The 19,595-nt window shown below is 34.1% G+C and overlaps 1 protein-coding gene across 1 annotated transcript in view; it reads right to left on the bottom strand.

Moving 5' to 3' along the window:
* The window catches only part of LOC123694584, a 77,018-nt gene that overhangs the window by 16,806 nt on the left and 40,617 nt on the right, over positions 1-19,595 (bottom strand). Inside the window, exon 15 of the mRNA XM_045640051.1 lies at positions 15,714-15,859. Within this exon, the coding sequence (XP_045496007.1) occupies positions 15,714-15,859 (146 nt within the window). The remainder of the gene's footprint in view (positions 1-15,713; positions 15,860-19,595) is intronic.

The raw sequence follows: 19,595 nt of genomic DNA, 5'->3' as shown, positions 1-19,595 counted from the left end.
AGGCTCGCTGCCGACCAGTTATAATAATGTAGGTACTCTGTGCTGCCGACTGATTTGAATCGGGTCGCGCGCAGTGTTTTATAGTACTTTTAAAAAAATTGTAGAAAAATAATAGAGGTACCTTAGTTGATTTTTTAAATTTTATCTTATAAGTAAGACATTCTTTTATTGCAATATGTATAAATTATATTCAATTAAGTCAAATATCTTGGTGAAAATAATCATTTTGTCGACTATAATTTCTAAAAAAATTCACATTGTTGTGGATTTTAATTTCGTAAGTTAGGAGTCCAAAATAAAAAAATCTTTTAACTAACTATTTTAATAAGGATTTTTGCAGTTAGTTAAAAAAATTGTGTGTTAGATCTGTCAGCAATTTCAGATATTTTTAGCTTCGAAATTGACACTAAAAGTGAAATCAAGTAATCATCGGCTCAGTTATCTTGATGGTATTCACAAATACTGTATTAATTGAAAAAAACTCTTAACTAACTACATAGACAATAAAATTTCCTAACATTATTAGTAATTCATATGTTTGTAAGATAAGTGCTTGATGGACAATCTGGTTTGAAAAATCACATATTTGAGCCAAACAGCGCACGGACCGCGTACACGACCTTAAACAAACCAAATTTGGTACATATAAAGAGGACCCCAAGATAAACAAGAACCTTAAATTTCATATATACAGATTAAACAGTTGCGTAGATATTAATATCCAAAAATCGCAATTTTTAAGACTGAGTGACTCATAGATATATATACAAAACCTAACCCACTTCCAGATGACCTAGAAAGTTCAAATTTTGTAATTAACTAGGTAATAGTGTGTGTACAAAGGAAAAAATCAGAAAATACTGAATTTATCTGTATTTAATTTTATTTTCAACTAGGTGTCCGCCCGCGGCTTCGCCCTCGTTTTCAAAGAAAAACCCGTTCCCGTAGGATTTCCGGGATAAAACCTATCCTATGTCCTTTCTCGGGTATCAAAATATCTCTTTACCAAATTTCATGCAAATTGGTTCAGTAGTCTAGGCGTGATTGAGTAACAGACAGACAGACAGAGTTACTTTCGCATTTATAATATTAGTATGGATGACATTAATTTTGTAAGTATGGAAAAATGGAAAAGTTTATAAAAATAGAAAATATTATATTCACCACAATAGTGTTAAAATATAGATCAAAACTAATCAGTGGCCGAAAAAAATTTTGAAATCCATCAATAAATGACTGAGATATAGATTATTGAAGTTTACATATTTTAGCACGAAACATCAATTTATTCTGTGGATTCGATGTGCCTCTGACATCACACTCACTCGCGCTAGTAGCGCTAGGGCAGATTACTTCGATTGCATGATTTCTTTATTCAAAACTGTTATTAAACGTAAAATAAAAGAAAATTGTAATAAAAATATTGCTCATACAGTTAAAAATAATATATAATTTTACATATTCACATTTATTTATTCTTTATTTATGAGTATTTAGTTTAGTTTTAATTTCAGTGTAATGGAAGAAGGTTTCGTCGAAGGTCGAAATGATTTAATTTGCGTAATATTAATATTAATATAAGTGAAACATCTTTAGGCGCGTTTAGAGTAAAATTTCAAGATCGCGTCATGGCAATACCGTCACGTCATGGAGTAAGGCGACGATTCTTCTACAACGATCTTTGCATCTTGGTAATAGTGTGTGTACAAATTCACGCTGGATGTTTAGAAAATCATGTAATTTTTTAAACAGAAAACAAGTTTAAAAAATTGCAGATAATGACAGGGCAATGTGCGCTGACATTCATACATACAAGAAAATATAGAAAATAATAATAAACAAACCATACAGAGAAACTGCAAGAAAAAAAAATCGTATATAATAAGTGTTATATTCATAAAGTAAATCAAATTTGCAGAGTAATTTTCTGTACAAAAAGTAATGATATCCCACCAAAAACATAAATGTAAAAATTGGAGCCGAGTTCAATCGTTGACTAAATTTGCCAAAAAAAGAAATGAGATCTAAATGTGTGCCAAGTTCTGTAGACAGTCCAGAAATTTATTTATTTTATTTAATTTTTTTTTTTAAGTTATTTATCAATAAAAGAAAAATACATTATAATTGAACATGCCAAAAACCACGAAGATTTGTCCGGCATGCAAAGCAATCCATCCACGACAAAATTCAATGCCATTCAATGCACAGCGTGCTCGTGTGCTCGCGACAAGTTAGATACAATAATTATACCACATTATACACTATACAGGTTGTTTACAAAATGCAATTTTAATTAAGATTTAACATTATTATTATTTATGGTTTTTTTAAAGTTCAAATCAAGATTATTTAATAATTGAGGAACTAAATAACGAGTTGTTCTTTTTAACCGACTTCAAAAAAAAGGAGGAGGTTATCAATTCGGCCGGTATATTTTTTTTTTTTTTTTTTTTTTTTTTTATGTACACCGATTACTCCGAGGTTTCTGAACCGATTTACGTGATTCTTTTTTTGTTCGATGCGGGATGGTGTCGAATTGGTCCCATAAAAATTTTATTCGGATAGGCCCAGTAGTTTTTATTTTATGAGCATTTTTGTCTGTAGGTATTTGTAAATTTTGCAAGTGCAAGTTTGAAGTCGGTTGTTTTTAACGCAGTTATCATTTGTACCATAAATGTTAATTATTTTTGGAATGATTAAGCGTTGGTTGGTTTGTTGACGGGTAATGATTACGTTATCAAGTTTTTTCTGCAGGTCAAAGTTAAAGAATTGTTCTTTTAATATAGTGTAATGGAACAAAGATTCTACCGGCAAAACTTTACAATGGTGAAAGAGATTTTCATTACTATTTTTACATAATTTTTTTATCTTAGGAGATACTATTTGTTTTAATATTCTTAGTTGTAGTGATTCAATATTCTTCTAATAGCTTTTAAAGGTTCGGGCGTAGCTACTTATACCGTAGCTTATAACATTATTAACTAGGGCGTTATACATTATAGCATTAGCAAAATTTTGAAAGGCATTTTATTTTTAATAATTTTTATATTAGCTAGAATAGCTCGGAGTCGATCACAAGTGTCCCTTCGTCCAGCATACTCACCATGGAATCCTGATATTTCATGAATGTCAAAAAACTGTTCTGAAATAGTGCTAAATAGTGCCCAAAGGAAAAAAATAGTGCTCTTGTACTTGCGAAGTTATAGCCATAGTTCGATGAGTATGCTGGACGAAGGTTTCGCCCAGCATACTCACCTCCGTCCGGAGAATCTGTATACGCTTCAAACATAATTCATACTTCAAAAAATAGTTCCCAAATAGTGCCAAACGGTGCCCAAAAAGAAAAAACAGTGCTCGAATAACTTCGGAGTTACAGGCTTCGTTCAGTGAGTATGCTGGGCGTAGGTTCTACGCCCAGCATACTCACCTCAGTGCGCGAATATCGAACGAGCTATAGGTACAATTTACGTCTCAAAAAATTGTGCTTGAAATAGTGCCCAATATCAGTCCAATTTTTGCTTGACTTTTGACCTAGAAAACCATTAAATTTGATTGTAAACTTCTACATACATTACATTGAGTACAGTCGAATACAATATTATTAACTTTCTTTCTAACAATTTTTGTCTTGTGTAAATTATTAATTGTCTATGTAAGGGAGTATTTACTTTAGAATCGCAATATTATTAATTACACATTATTTTAATAATACTTTATAATAATATGATTAAGCCTTCGCGCGTCGCATGGGACCCCGGTAGCTAGGAACAATGATTTTATATATTTTGTCTAGATCACGGCGCTTGAAGGATTAAGATATCAAATGAAGTAAATCATGCATGAAAAATAAAGTTGCTGTTATTAATGCTTACATTACAACTGACAAAATTATTCAAAATAATCATTTTCCGGATCAAGGACGGTACCACAACGTTTACGGAATTGACCTGTATTCCTCATGTGATAAAGTTCAATATAGTGTGGCAGTAATGGATGCACGTACGGTCAATAGGTATGGGGCTTACGACGCGCGGCGCCCGCGACGCAAATGAATATGTTTATGTTTAAATACTAGATGGCACTGCCCTAACATCTTACGATTATTAGACAAGACTGATCTGTATTTTGAAGGTGATAAGGGTCCATTTTGTGTCACAAAGCAATCGAAACGAACAAGCGCTTCTCAGTTTCTTTGTTTGTTTACTTCGTCGCACATCATTATAATAACGCCGGTTTTTGAGTTTGACTACATAGTGGGTTGCAAAACCAAACAATGTGTTGGTGATGTCATTATTTACCTATATAAAATTGTGTATCTAGTAGGTACGTAATCAATATAGGAGCTGCACCCAAATCAGTAAGTATATTTCAATTTATAATAGTGGCATTCAACTAAATTGATTTTACACTCATTCATTAATTGCACTGTAACTAGGTAGCAAGCGAGTTGTTTTTTACAAAAACACGTTCATTTTTTCGTTGAATATGACACTGTACACTTAAAATTAAGGACATGCTTAAGAAGTTTTAAAAATGGGTACCTACTTAGTTACTTTTTTAAAGGTTTGATGTAGGTAGGTACACACATAATAACGTAATGTAACTTGTTTGTTTATCTAATTGGATCTCAAATACCTATTTATATACCTACTTCTGCGGAGGCCTGGTTTTATCCTCCAATTCTACTGGAAATGAAACACTGTCTTATTTGCTAGGATATAATTTACTTTTCTTCAATTTTTTTATTACAAGCTTGTCCTCGTTACCCGTCAGGATCTGTTCTCGTCTTAAGTTCACGTTAGTTACATTTCAATATCGAAATAGGTAGAATCAGTCAGCGCGAGCGTCGGTAGAAGTATAAACGTAACTATAGAATTAACACAGATGTATTTTTTAGATAATATGACGTGAAGTGAAGACTATTACCGATTGTCATCCGGATTTTTCAAGATATTAATTTTATTGGCTGCAAATGACTGTTTTTATTCAGACAAACACACAATGCAATGAAGTAATAGACTTCATTTACGCTTAAAGTTTCATTCATTTATTATTATTTATAAAATATATAATAATGCATTTAATCGAAAGTTTTTGACATGTGAGAAAATACCATAAATATTTCCAATAACATGAAGTCTACAATTAGAAAGTTTAATATTTTTGTCCAAAAACATGTGTCGACGACTGTACCCCATTTTACGTTAGTATGTAGAAGTTTACATTAAAATTTAATGGTTTTCTAAGTCAAAAGTCAAGCAAAAATTGGACTGATATTGGGCACTATTTCAAGCACAATTTTTTGAGACGTAAATTATACCTATAGCTCGTTCGATATTCGCGCACTGAGGTGAGTATGCTGGGCGTAGAACCTACGCCCAGCATACTCACTGAACGAAGCCTATAACTCCGAAGTTATTCGAGCACTGTTTTTTCTTTTTGGGCACCGTTTGGCACTATTTGGGAACTATTTTTTGAAGTATGAATTATGTTTGAAGAGTATACAGATTCTCCGGACGGAGGTGAGTATGCTAGGCGAAACCTTCGTCCAGCATACTCATCGAACTATGGCTATAACTTCGCAAGTACAAGAGCACTATTTTTTTCCTTTGGGCACTATTTAGCACTATTTCAGAACAGTTTTTTGACATTCATGAAATATCAGGATTCCATGGTGAGTATGCTGGACGAAGGGACACGATCACAAACAGAGTTGATATGTGGCTGCCAGTTAAACTTACTGTCAATTATAAGTCCCAGATACGTGTGACTACTTACAGTTTCGATTTTTGGACAGTTACAATTGCGCACATTATGTTGATGCAAACAATAATGATTATGAGCTACTATCACATTGTTTGCATCGAACAATGTTTTATTGTACGGAGAGCGAATATGTACTAATTTGGTTTTATCTGCATTAAGAACAAGACCATTATCGTGGCACCATTTATTTATACGATCAAAATCCTGTTGTAGATTAACAAGCGCATTTTCAACATTATGATTTGCAACTAGCAAACAAGTATCATCCGCATATTGGTAGGAAGTGCAGTGCTTAAGAACGTTATTCATGTCATTTACGTAAGTGATAAAATGGAGGGGACCGATCACCGACCCTTGGGCTGTTCCTTCAGTAACAGGTAACACACGACTCACAGAATCGTCGATTTTTACGTAGAAAGATCGATCATTGACGTAATTTTCGCACCATTTTAACATAGGACCCCTGATCCCAGAGGACTCTAACTTTGTCATAAGGCACTTATGATTTAAGGTGTCAAAAGCCCTAGAAAAGTCTATGAAAAGAGCTAAAACATGTTTTTTGTTATCCAGGTGTATGTTCACGGTGTCCGAAAAATCTGATAGAAGAGAAGTGGTGCTTTTACGTGGTTGAAAACCATATTGATTATTACAGATTACGTTATTTTTAGAATAGAACAGGTGTATTTGATCACTTATAAATTTCTCAATGATTTTATCTATACACGACAAAAGGGATATTGGTCGATAGTTGGTTACGTCGGCTTGTTTTCCTTTTTTATATATAGGACGAACGCAGCTTTGCTTCAACTCATTAGGATATATTCCTGACAGAAAACTAGTGTTGATAAGATGTGAAATGGCAGTTGCTATTTTACTTGAGATACTTTTAACGTCTATTACTCTAATGCCATCGCTACCAGGCGCCTTTCGGCTATTAAGATTCAAAATAATCTTTTTTATAGTTTTAGGGTTGGCTTTTTTAAAGTAGAAGCTAACGTTAGTTGGTCTGATGTAATGTTTATCATATAGAAGATTATTCGGACAGGAAGGTAAGATTTTTTTAACTGCATTTCTGAATTCATTCGCAAATTTATTGGCGATGACAGCGCACGTCTCTTTTTCTGTATCAAAAGCATTGGTAATAAATTCATCAATTGACAGAGCAGCCCTACCACATATTGAATTTATGATTTGCCAGAGTTTGCGGGGATTTTTTGTATTCATTTTTATTTCATTTTCATAATATTTATTTCGTTTAATTTCAAATATTTTATTAATTTTATTGCGGATTTTATTATATTTTACTGTGAGGCATTTATTTGATGTGTCTTTTTTCCATTTATTAAATAATTTATCGCGTTCATCGCACATTTTTATCATATATTGTTTAATCCACGGTTGTTTAACTTTTTTGATATTAATATGTTTTTTATATTTACAAGATTTATCATAAGCAGATTTAAAGTTTGATCGAATAAAATTGTAAATGTTTGTAGGCAGGACATATTTTTTGTTACAGACCAATCTATGTTATTTAGTTCCTCAAATAATATTTTACTATCATAAAACATTTTATTACAAATTATTTAATCACGCTGTATAAGATGCGTACGAATACTTTCACAAGCTAACAAAAGAACTCGGTGATCTGCCAGAATAGTATCGACCACGGCCGTGCACGGATTCATAGTGGTTAATCGTGTAAATAAATGGTCGATACAAGACTTTGTTATTTTGTCTAACTTCATTTCGATTCGAGTATAATCTGAAATTCCCATTGAGAATCCGTGCTCGGACAACATATCAAATTAAGTGTTTTTAATAGCAGTGTATGATTTTAAGTCTATATTTGCGTCCCCGAGTATGATTACATTGGATGTCTTATTGTTATCTAATACATTAGATAGCTCGTTCACAAAAGTGTTCTTATTTGTTTGAGGTGGTCTATAAAATGCACATAGTGTTACGGAGTAGTTATCGGCTGTCATTAAAGTACCAATAATTGATTCAAAGCTAGTATTTTTGATGGGTATTGTAGTAAATTTAAGATAAGTTTTAACATAAACTATTATTCCACCTCCTTTTTGTTTGGATCGTAGCTCAGTGTGCATTTTATAACCAGGTATGTTATATAAATTACAAATTGAATGAGAGATACCTACTTCTGATAAAACAATAACATCAATCGGACACTTACAAGAATTTATGAGTACTACCTAGTAGTTTAGAATAATTCTTTATTAAAGATCTGATATTCACATGCAAGCATAAAAAATTTATTTGGTTAAAGGGTACACAATTAATAAATGAATTGACTGTTGAACAATCAAATATTTCTAAACAGTGATTATATGTATTTATTTTGGCCATTAATGTTTGAAAAAGAAAAGGCTTTATTTGTTATACCTATTACTTATTAATATTAGATGTAGAATACAAGATACATAGGTAATATGACACAATGTACCTACTTAATAACCTACTTACTTAGATAACAAGGATTCTATATCGGACAAAGATCTTATTAAACACTTGACCGTAATTTGAAGCTTACTTATTGAGAAGGTACCTAGCTTTTTCCGCCTATTTTCCCTCTCTTTCTCGTTGTATATATGCTATCTCTCTCGCACACGGCACACCTCCCACCAGGTGGCGCGGCCGGCGCACGATAATGTGCAGGCGCTAGATCTTCTTCATTGGCGTCTAGCTTCCGCCGCAAGAAGGTTGTCTACAAGACTACAACCTTGGTGCTATTAAGTATTAAGTATTGCATATTGCAAGTGCTAAAAGTGTGAAAAAGTGTATCCCGTCGGATCGGTACAGTGAGTTATTTTTACATCTACTGTAATGACATTTTACTTAAAAATGAGCAAAAATCTTTTAAATCGACGGTATATCCGTTGGACTTTATTTAAAATGCTGAGGTCTTTTAGTGAATCCTTCAGCAATAGTTTATTTTTCAATATGCTTTAAATACTTAATAGCATGTTAGATATTTAAAATTAACGATACAACCGTTACATTTTACGTGAAATAGTAACTTTTCTTTTGAAATATTTTATAAGTAATGCAATATATACTAATGAATATTTGAATTTCTAATACTGTGAGTAAAGCAGATTTTAACGGATTTACCGTTCGGCTTTACTCGTATCGTTAATATTACTTTTGTGATTATTTGATATTGACTAAATATATCAAATACCCTCTCTTTTATATAGATATTTTTATTTTATTTCATTTTTAATGTGTTTTTATTACAAGGTTACAAGTGAATATTAATAGTATGTATGGATAAATCCAAGGCTAATCCTATGAGCCAACTCAAAGCTTAACAGGCATGCAATCCATTGCTACGACTTTATTACATTGTCGTTATCACTAGGAACGGTTCGGAGTATAGTTTATAACTAAAAATTATCGAACGAGATGAGTCAGCTCAAAGAACAAATTATATAGGTATTACCTATAACAGGAACAAATTGATGTTAGCGTAATTGCACGAATCACAACGTGTCCGAACATGTCGAGATATGTTATAAATCGTCCGGGAGTTAGCCGCTCATCTGAATAATGATGGAATACGCACAATGCACATGTTCAGTAGGTACCATGAACGTACCACACATTCAAAAGTATCCGTAGTCTATACGTGTCCTTTTATGAGTATTAATCTGATCCGTATATAAGCGAAAATAGACATAGGTATTACACACAGCAATTTTGGTTTGAAAATTACTTTTATTTATATTACGTTTCCTATGTTTCAAATGATGCAACTTTTTGGTTAAAACGAGTAAGTGCCAAAATTTTACATTTAAATTTTCTAGTTTGGAAAGAGACGTTATCGTATAGTTATCGAGATACCTTAATTAGAAATTAAATTTAGAGACATTTCAAAGGATTTACTATTCACAATATTCTAACGTTTTAGAATAATATTATAAACTTGTACACCTTGACAAAAAGTAAAAAATTGCGGGTGAGCGGAGATTATTTTGTGCAATAAAACCGTCCTACGATGGTATGGCCACGTATGGCTGCGTTCGTAAGGAATGTTAACGGATATAAAGCAACTGAATGTGACATCGATTGTATGAACTAAATTAAATATGAATCGAAGTTCATTTTAAAATTTTGTGTAAATGATTTGAATTTTGACTTTATTAAATAGTTAAAGCCTTCTTTTTATATATACATAACAATTAATTACCATTGTCAAATCAATTCTTATTTCATCCTGGACAGCTGTTGCTAGCATTGGAAAATAAGTTAAAGTACCTTGTTACTATATTATTATTTTAAATGATTATTAACTTCTAATTTTATATTAGCACCTTAAATCTTGCTCGAAGCAGATTACATAAATGTGGCCGCTAGGTTTAACCGCTACTCCTCGCAGGTTAGGTTCGTTAGCCAGGTTAAACCCACCCTCGCAGGGTGACTATTAAGTATTTTTGGGAAGGCCCTACTTATTTCAAATTACAAACATCCCTCGCGCAGCTGTCGCTCGCAGGGAAATAGGTGCAAATATATCAGCCCTCGCGGGGCTTTGATTACAACCGCCCTCAAGGAGAAATGGTGGAAATATATATCAGCCCTCGCGGGGCTTTGATTACGACCGTCCCTCACGGGGAAATGGTGCAAATATATATCGGCCCTCGCGGGGCTTTGATTGCGGTTGGTGCAAATATACAAAGGATTGATCATTAAAATGATCATAGATATTTGCTTTCGTCAACGAGGACCCACGAAAATGTTAGAGATGACAGTAACGGATCTTCACTCTTCTAAGGTAGGTAGAAAAAGGTTTTGAAATCTAATTCACAGTGGGCCATCTATACAATATAAGTATAGTAATATAACCTAATAAATACAATAAAATAGGTAAGAGACGTTAAATAATGGACGCATGAAATGAATACTTTGTATCCTAAAAGGTTAGCTTACGCTTATTTAATCAGGAAACCACCATTGGTTTATCAATTATGGAAATTGCGACTTGAACAAATTGTATTTACCAATGCAGAGCCTCACAATGCAGAGAATCACAACAAAGGGAGGCGAGTCGGATCAAATATCATCTCGCAGATGATTTGTGGCGGTGGTTTCCAGGATTGTCACCAAGCCTTGTGTCAATGGTATATTTGTTATCGTAATTCCATGGCACTAGCCGACCAATTTTCACATAAAATCACCTGAAGAGATTTTTTAATCGCAAAGCGATTGAATGTAACAAATTACGATTGGTTATGTATAGTTGACCTCTCATAGGCCTACTTTAGTTGCCCGATCTTGTAGGCAATTTATTCGACTCGTTTATCAACCCGTTTGGCCTCATTATGGCACCCATGAGTTTTTCTTCAGGGCTCAAACAATAAATCGCTGAGGGATTAGGATAATCATTTGCTTAGACAAGTTTCTTGTCATCCCACCAGGATTATTATATTATATAATAAACTTATATGCAACTATTAACGTAAAACGTTTAAGGACTCAACGAGTACTGTGAATTCTGACTATTGAGTTACTTAGGATAGAGGATAATTAATAACGGAAGGTCAATCCTTCCAAACAAAAGCCTCGTATTATTAGATATTACTTGGAACCCCTACCCTTCACGAGAAAGCTCTGCCAGATGACTTCACATTTGTTTGATTTGAAGGGGGGGGGGGGGCAATAAATGCAATGCAATACAGACTATACGGCTTTTGAAACATTATAAATATACCAGATAACCGAACTAAACCTTTCTGGTTTAGTTCTTGCTATATCGATATCCGTGCCTGCTTCTCGTGGTTGCGGTTGAATTAAGTTTATCAATGGTCATAAATGCAATTCTATACAGATGATATACTGCATTTTAAACATGACAAAGTCTAGTAAGCCAACTAAACTTTGCTAGTTTAGTTCTTACTATATCACTGTCCGTGGCTGCCTCTCGTGGTGGTTACAGATGACTAAAGTAACGTCCTGTCTTCGCATCCACAACCAACTGTCCTTTCATAATCTTAAAACAGATTCATTCGACATAGATCCCCACGAGTTCAGTTCTTCATTTTTGCACTCGAAAAACTGTGGACAACCCACGAGCAGTGCCTCCATTGGTAGCAGTTACAATCAAGGGGTAACTAAGGTAAGCTAGCCATATTAGGGATGTTGGAACAACCGACCATATTCAGGGCAACTTTCTTTGTCCAGTTTAACGTTTAGGCAGTCGTAGCATTCCTACGGAACAAAAATGGGATCAGATCTGCACCCTTAATGCAGTTAATCGAAAGGAGATACCTTCAGACGACGATAGTATTCAGAACGCACCATATTCCTGAACATAATAATGCATATTAATCTGTTGCCATTGTCCTGCAGCAGAATTCCTTAGCGATAATTTGTTCTCGTTAGAGCGAGCGAGGGTTGTAACGATAATATGAGAAATCCTAGTCAGTTCGAGGCCTGAACGACGTGTAAGAGTACTGCTATTTCAGTAGTAGTAGCACCGAGAAGGGCGAAGGTATTCTGGAAAGCAGAACTGAAGGCCCGGTCAGCAGCACCATTCACCTAATAGACAGTGTTTAGTGCTGCACCACTAGAATCTGACTCTGAAGGTATACAGAAATGTATACATTTTCCAAATATCAAATGTTATAGTCGGAAGAAAAATCCTATTTGCCTCCGTCTACCCAAAAGACATACGGAGTAGCTAGTAGAAGTTGGTTGAATTAGAATAAGTATAATTAAAAACCTTTGTTACTTACTGGATAAATTTGGCTCATTTCCTATCTGACGTTCATATAGCTGTTGATGGCCTAGATGTTATGCACAAACACTTTCATTATAAATAAGTCACGTTATGTAGTCCCGAGACTTTTGGTATATAAGTTCTGATGTAAACCATAACTATACCTTAAAATTAATTTGATTAAAACTTAACGTACTTAGCTGTAGTAATTGCAGGTTTGGGACACAGATAAGCTCTTATCATTTTAGTCTCTAACTTCTTGAGTTCATTATATGTTTCCAGTACAGAGTTTAAAACCTATCAGTTTTAAATAAATAATTCATGCATTGCACTGAAAGTACCAGCCATGTTTATATTATGATCGGTGGCGTTGGCTCTAAACATTAATAGACACCGCACGCTTTGGTTGGATGTTACATATTATCTGTATTATAATTTAAACCGCTTACCTGGTTTATTTTATTACCTTATCCAAGGGATGACCTTTTAATTTATTTGACCCTAAAAGTAAAGACCAAGGTCTCTACTTGTCCGCTAGTAGCAGGTTGGGTTAGAACTGTGTGAGTTGAGACAGCTGGTAAATCTATGTTATGAGGATTCAATGGTGCTTCTACAGAAGTCTAATTGAATAAATAAAGGTTTGAGTTTGAGGTATTCTTGCCTCGTCGGTGATGAGCTGTTGCTTAATTTTGTAAGTAACATCTAAATGCGTAATTAAAAGTCGTTACTTGCTCTTTCGCAGATTTACGCTAAAGATAGTGGAAATTGTAGTAACTTTAACTTTTCAAGCCCAAAAGGTTAACTAAGGTACGCTTGAACCAATCTCATAAGTTCTAATACTTTTAATCATTATGATTTACTTTTTGGTTCTTATTTGATTAACTTTTTATTGTTAATATAAATAATATAAAAATTTAAAAATTTGTGTGATTTATTGGTATACTATCTGCACACCTTACTCTTTCAAATAAAGAAATAAGTAATTACTTATGTACCTATTCAAATTCACATTGGCGTCCATATATTGTACACCAGGTGGGTAACAAACAGGTCTCAATAAGTAAGCTTCAAATTACGGTCAAGTGTTTAATAGCTGTGTTTTACCTGAAATAAAACACATATTAAATACTTACCTATATTTGAAGCTTACACTTAACGTCCACCTGTTGAGTATTTCGACTCAATGAAGAAGATCTAGCGCCTGCACATTATCGTGCGCCGGCCGCGCCACCTGGTGGGAGGTGTGCCGTGTGCGAGAGAGATAGCATATATACAACGAGAAAGAGAGGGAAAATAGGCGGAAAAAGCTAGGTACCTTCTCAATAAGTAAGCTTCAAATATAGGTAAGTATTTAATATGTGTTTTATTTCAGGTAAAACACAGCTATTATAAATGGCCGGCTTTTATCATCAAGTTTTTTAGCGTACACAATACCAGCCTTGCACCACACAAACTTGTAACTGTCTTTTAATTTTTGTTGAGCATTGTAGAGGAGGGTTTTTGTACGGTGGGTTAATGCTTCGCGGACAAACACACGACGTGTTGCTTGATCTGAGGGCAATCGGGGCAAGATATCACCAACCGTGATTTCTTTTTGTTTAGCTGATGCAAGCCATTGATTACGCACCACATTTGATTTGACCTCCACGATGATGTTTCCTGGTTGGGGACGATTTTGGGGTTTTGGCATGCGGCGGGATGATAGTACATCACATAATATGTTAACTTGTAAGTTCTGGGCAACACTTTCCAACACACTATTTAGATTTTGATTGGTAGCTTCTGGAACTCCTGCAATTTCAATAGTACAGGCTAGCAATTTTTGATCAATTTCATTAATATGCTGTTCAGCAGCCGCAATCCGTAGTTCTAGATTTTTATTTTTGTTAATTAGGTCGGTGTTTTTGTTAAGTAATGTTTTGATGGTATTTTCCTGCCTTTTTACCAATTCTTCGAGATCGGTCATTTGTCCATTCATATGTTCCATTGCGGTTGTTAGATCGCCGAGTTCGGCCTTGATGATTTTTTGCATTTCTCGTGTAATACTCGCCACTAGTTTTTTTTGATCGAGGGTCGAGCTGGAGCGGGCATCCTCGTCGTCTGAACTTTCGTCTGGCGTTACGAAGAAGGAAGAACGACTAGACACATTACTGAGGCAGTGATCGCAGCTCCATTCCAAACCGTCAGAATTACGAAGTGCAGCCAGTTGCTTGCCGGTTAACTTTGCACAAACGGTTGACGCGTGGACTGATTTGTTACATCTACTACACTCTAGACCTGGTTGCTTTAAAGTTATATTTTTATTACAGTTTGCACATTTTTTTGTCGGCATCTTTCACACTTATTTATTATAACTTGAGTCGTAAGAACAGTAAATAAACACTATGATTTTTACTTGCGATATTTCTTGCGTGCGCGCTGTAGCGATGTCGTGGGTAGACTTATTTGATGAGGCTAGTTTTACATACTGTTTATATTTTGTGAGGTTCTAAAAACTAGCCAAGTCAAATTATGAGGTTCAATAGGTCATTAGTTGTTTGCTTTGTGAAAATAATTATATTATTCAAATTAAAAAAGTCATGTTTTGGAATAAACGTTGTTCTCTAAGGGAAAATAAAACAATTGAGTTTATAGTTCACCTAAGAACTTAATACATCTTTGTAAATAAATTTCTGGACTGTCTACAGAACTTGGCACACATTTAGATCTCATTTCTATTTTTGGCAAATTAAGTTAACGATTGAACTCGGCTCCAATTTTTACATTTATGTTTTTGGTGGGATAACCTTTTAACGGATTTTATACGAATTATCATCATCGACCTGCCCTTTAATTCTTTGTGCAGCCATTTCCAATACGCTTCCGTAGCTGGTCCACTCGGCTAGTGGGCATATTGCCAATAAAAAAAGTAGTTTAGGTTAAGGTCTGGTAATGGTGGCGGCCCCAATTTTTACTCGGAGGCCTAATCAAAAAGAATAATGAAATGAAATACGTTAAAAAAATAAAATAAAAAAAGATCCAAAGAAAATGAAACAAGTAGGTAGTAACTTAAATATATGTATGTATGTATGCCACAATATAGGATATAGGCCTGCCACTGAGTGCAATAGGTACACTAATACGATCCGTTCCAAAATTTTAATTTCTAAAGGTATAAAATAAGACTCGCAAAAATAAAAAACAAGAAAGTATGTACACGATAACTTACTAAATGAGGAGACGTCTTTAGGGGCGACAGTTCAGGTTCGATGGCCAGTATTTCGGCGAGTTTGAGCAGAGCGTCCGTCGTCAACGCTTCGCAGATGCGTAGCTCGTCCGCTGTTTCTCCTCTTTTCTTATTTTGTGTTCCAAAACCTAGGTTTGTTTAAAATGAAGCCATTATGAAAATCTTATCTCGGTTATTTATTAATAGAAAGAAAGAAAATGCGTTTATTATGGTATGAGTCCACATTAAAAAGATAATGTTTCGTTTGCAAATGTTACGTCTCGCTATCGATTATTATCTATAACTAGCGGTCCGCCCCGGCTTCGCCCGTGGTACATGTTTACGTTTTCTCTACATAAGAACCATCCTCGTACTTCAAGGAATATAATAAAAAAAGAATTATCGAAATCGGTTCAGCCGTTCTCGAGTTATGCGCTTACCAACACATTTTGGGATTCATTTTTATATATAAGATATATATATTATATTTTTATTGGAGGGGCTTTAACGCCTGAAAATTAAAAGAATAAATACCTAGTTAAAATCGGTAAAAAAATAAGTAAGCACTTAATTTTTAACCGACTTCCAAAAAAAAGGAGGAGGTTATCAAATCGGAAGGTGGCCATAGGAACTCAGTAATATATTGACTCAACTTTATCGAGTTTGGGCTCGTTTGATTCGTGTTGAAAAATCACTAAAAAGTATTAAATAAAAAAAACTACGTTAAAAAACCGACTTCAAAAACGGAAAAGTAAAAAATAAAAAAAAAAAGGTTTGAAGTCGGTGCCCAGCACTAAGCACTTAATATTAAGCCCGTGCACCGACATCAAACCTTTTTAGTAAAGGGTATCATTTAAGCTATCACCAATTTAATTAGTTTTGTGTTTCTTAAATAATAGGGTTTGTCCTCAAAGTAGATCTGTCACCAAAATGTAGTCACCAAACAATGCAAAATCAGTTCCACAATAAATCACCTAAAATCCTAAATAAATAAATAATTAAAGTCAAAATAATCAATATTTATTGTTTAAAATAATTACCACTGAACAATCAGCGCTGGTTTAAAATAGCTGGCTTATGGCTAGCAGAATAGTAGATAAAACACTTAAGGGTGCTATTACAGATTTTGAACAAAAAACGATATTTTACGGTACCATTTTAACTCAAAGCAATTACACGTGAGAACAAAGTAATATCTTAATTTAAAGATAATATATTCAGTTCTACGATCATCTTATAAAAATTGTACGACGTCATACAAAATTGTCGCTGAAAAACGATTTTCCCAGCACTATGATCGCATAAAATGCAAAAAAATGGTGTCTAAAACGGTACCATTTTAAGAAAATTAAAAGCCTAATCTATCTTCTTACCTATAAATTATTGAGGGATATTAACCAATATAAGGTTAAAACTAAAATCCAAGATGGCGCCGACGAAAATTTTACATCTTTTCGTCATGGGTGTCAATTTCATGGTTTTTGGGGTAGCTATTAACCAATATGAGGTTAAAACTAAAATTTAAAATGGCGCCGCCGTAAATTTTACACCTTTTCGTCATGCGTGTCATTTTCATGGTTTTTGGGGTAGCTATTAACCAATATAAGGTTAAAACTAAAATCCAAGATGGCGCCGACGAAAATTTTACATCTTTTCGTCATGGGTGTCAATTTCATGGTTTTTGGGGTAGCTATTAACCAATATGAGGTTAAAACTAAAATCCAAGATGGCGCCGACGAAAATTATACATCTTTTCGTCATGGGTGTCATTTTCATGGTTTTTGGGGTAGCTATTAACCAATATGAGGTCAAAACTAAAATCCAAGATGGCGCCAACGAAAATTTGACATCTTTTCGTCATGGGTGTCATTTTCATGGTTTTTGGGGTAGTTATTAACCAATATGAGGTCAAAACTAAAATCCAAGATGGCGCCGACGAAAATTTGACATCTTTTCGTCATGGGTGTCAATTTCATGGTTTTTGGGGTAGCTATTAACCAATATGAGGTCAAAACTAAAATCCAAGATGGTGCCAACGAAAATTTGACATCTTTTCGTCATGGGTGTCATTTTCTTGGTTTTTGGGGTAGTTATTAACCAATATGAGGTCAACACTAAAATCCAAGATGGCGCCGACGAAAATTTGTCATCTTTTCGTCATGGGTGTCATTTTCATGGTTTTTGGGGTAGCTATTAACCAATATGAGGTCAAAACTAAAATCCAAGATGGCGCCAACGATGGTTCCTAAACATGTATTTCAATGCTCTTTAAAATTATTTTAAGACTCATGAAATGCCAGATGTATTTTTTTTTCAAATAGGTGAATTCTTAAAACTCTTTGTGTACACCCCTAAAAAGCAACCCGCCCAATTTTGTCACCCGCACGTGAGCTATCGTTTAAGATTATGTTTTCATAGACAAAATACTCACATTAGCGAAGCGGTATATACCGGCTGCACGAAGTTAGAGAAGAAAACATGGATTTTCAGGAAAAATTTAGCAAAATTTTTTTGATGTAATTTTGTTGTTTAAGTATTTTTTACGTGATCAGTGTATGCAAAACTACAAGTCCCTTAGCACTTAGTATACTGATAGTGGGACACCCTGTATAGTCGAATTCTTATATACTACGGGAGAGTCTTAAAAATAATCTTAAAGAGCATTGAAATACATGTTTAGGAACCATCGTTGGCGCCTACTTGGATTTTAGTTTTGACCTCATATTGTATAATAGCTATTCCAAAAACCATGAAAATGACACCCATGAGAAAAAGATGTAAAATTTTTGGCGGCGCCATTTTAAATTTTAGTTTTGACCTCATATTGGTGAATAGCTACCCCAAAAACCATGAAAATGACACCCGTGACGAAAACATGTAAAATTTTCGTTGGCGCCATCTTGGATTTTAGTTTTGACCTCATATTGGTTAATAGCTACCCCAAAAACCATGAAAATGTCACCCATGACGAAAAGATGTAAAATTTTCGTCGGCGCCATCTTGGATTTTAGTTTTGACCTCATATGGGTAATAGCTTCCCCAAAAACCACCCACATTTGCAAATGTGTTTGCTCCTTAGGAAAAGTTCAGATTTCCTAGGTAATGTGACGAATCTAATTTATTTAATTCCGACCGTATCTCGGAATAACATACATATTTTTCTAAGAATTGTATACAATGCCGGATTTAATACATTGCCGGTAACATAATATGTATGATAATTTTTAAAAAAGTATTTTAAACATTTCTTAAAAAGCTTAGATATTGCATACAATTCCTAGAGGTTTTGTAAAATACTCACACTTTTTTAAGTTAGTTACTAACTAACATACTTATCAGAATAATTGTACCTAAGTACTAATAAAAGTAAGAAAATGAATTTTTAAAATTCGTTATAATGTTCTGGAATCAATTTCAATAAAATTTAAAAATTAAAAATAATATCAAGTATGAAGATGGTCTATAAAATGGAATGCGCTATGTTTACGTGAGCGTGATGTTCCCGCGAACCACGTTGCGACGTTAAATACCTAAATTTGAGTAGCGCAGATTTGTGACAGCGTCCTTAATTAAAGTTAAAATACCTAATCAATATTTATTCTTAAAAATAATAACCACAGAATAATCAGCTCTGGTTTAATAGCTGGCTTATGACTAGCATAATTGTAGATATTGGTCAATTTTTAAAGCGCGCCAATTTGTCTCCGCCCCTATGATCATTTTTTCATTAAAATTATAAATTGATGTATTAAATTGGTAACGAATACTATTAATTTAATATCTGAACGAAATAAAATGTTACTACTATACGGTATTGGTGACAAAATATCAAATAAAAAGGAGTCGCAGTCAGGGATCGATAATCGATTTATTTGGTGACAGATC

Source organism: Colias croceus, chromosome 9 (assembly GCF_905220415.1).
Source record: "Colias croceus chromosome 9, ilColCroc2.1".
In the NCBI taxonomy this organism is placed as follows: domain Eukaryota; kingdom Metazoa; phylum Arthropoda; class Insecta; order Lepidoptera; family Pieridae; genus Colias; species Colias croceus.
The sequence above is the reverse complement of the archived record's forward strand: the minus strand, read 5'-3'. Positions and strand labels throughout refer to the sequence as shown.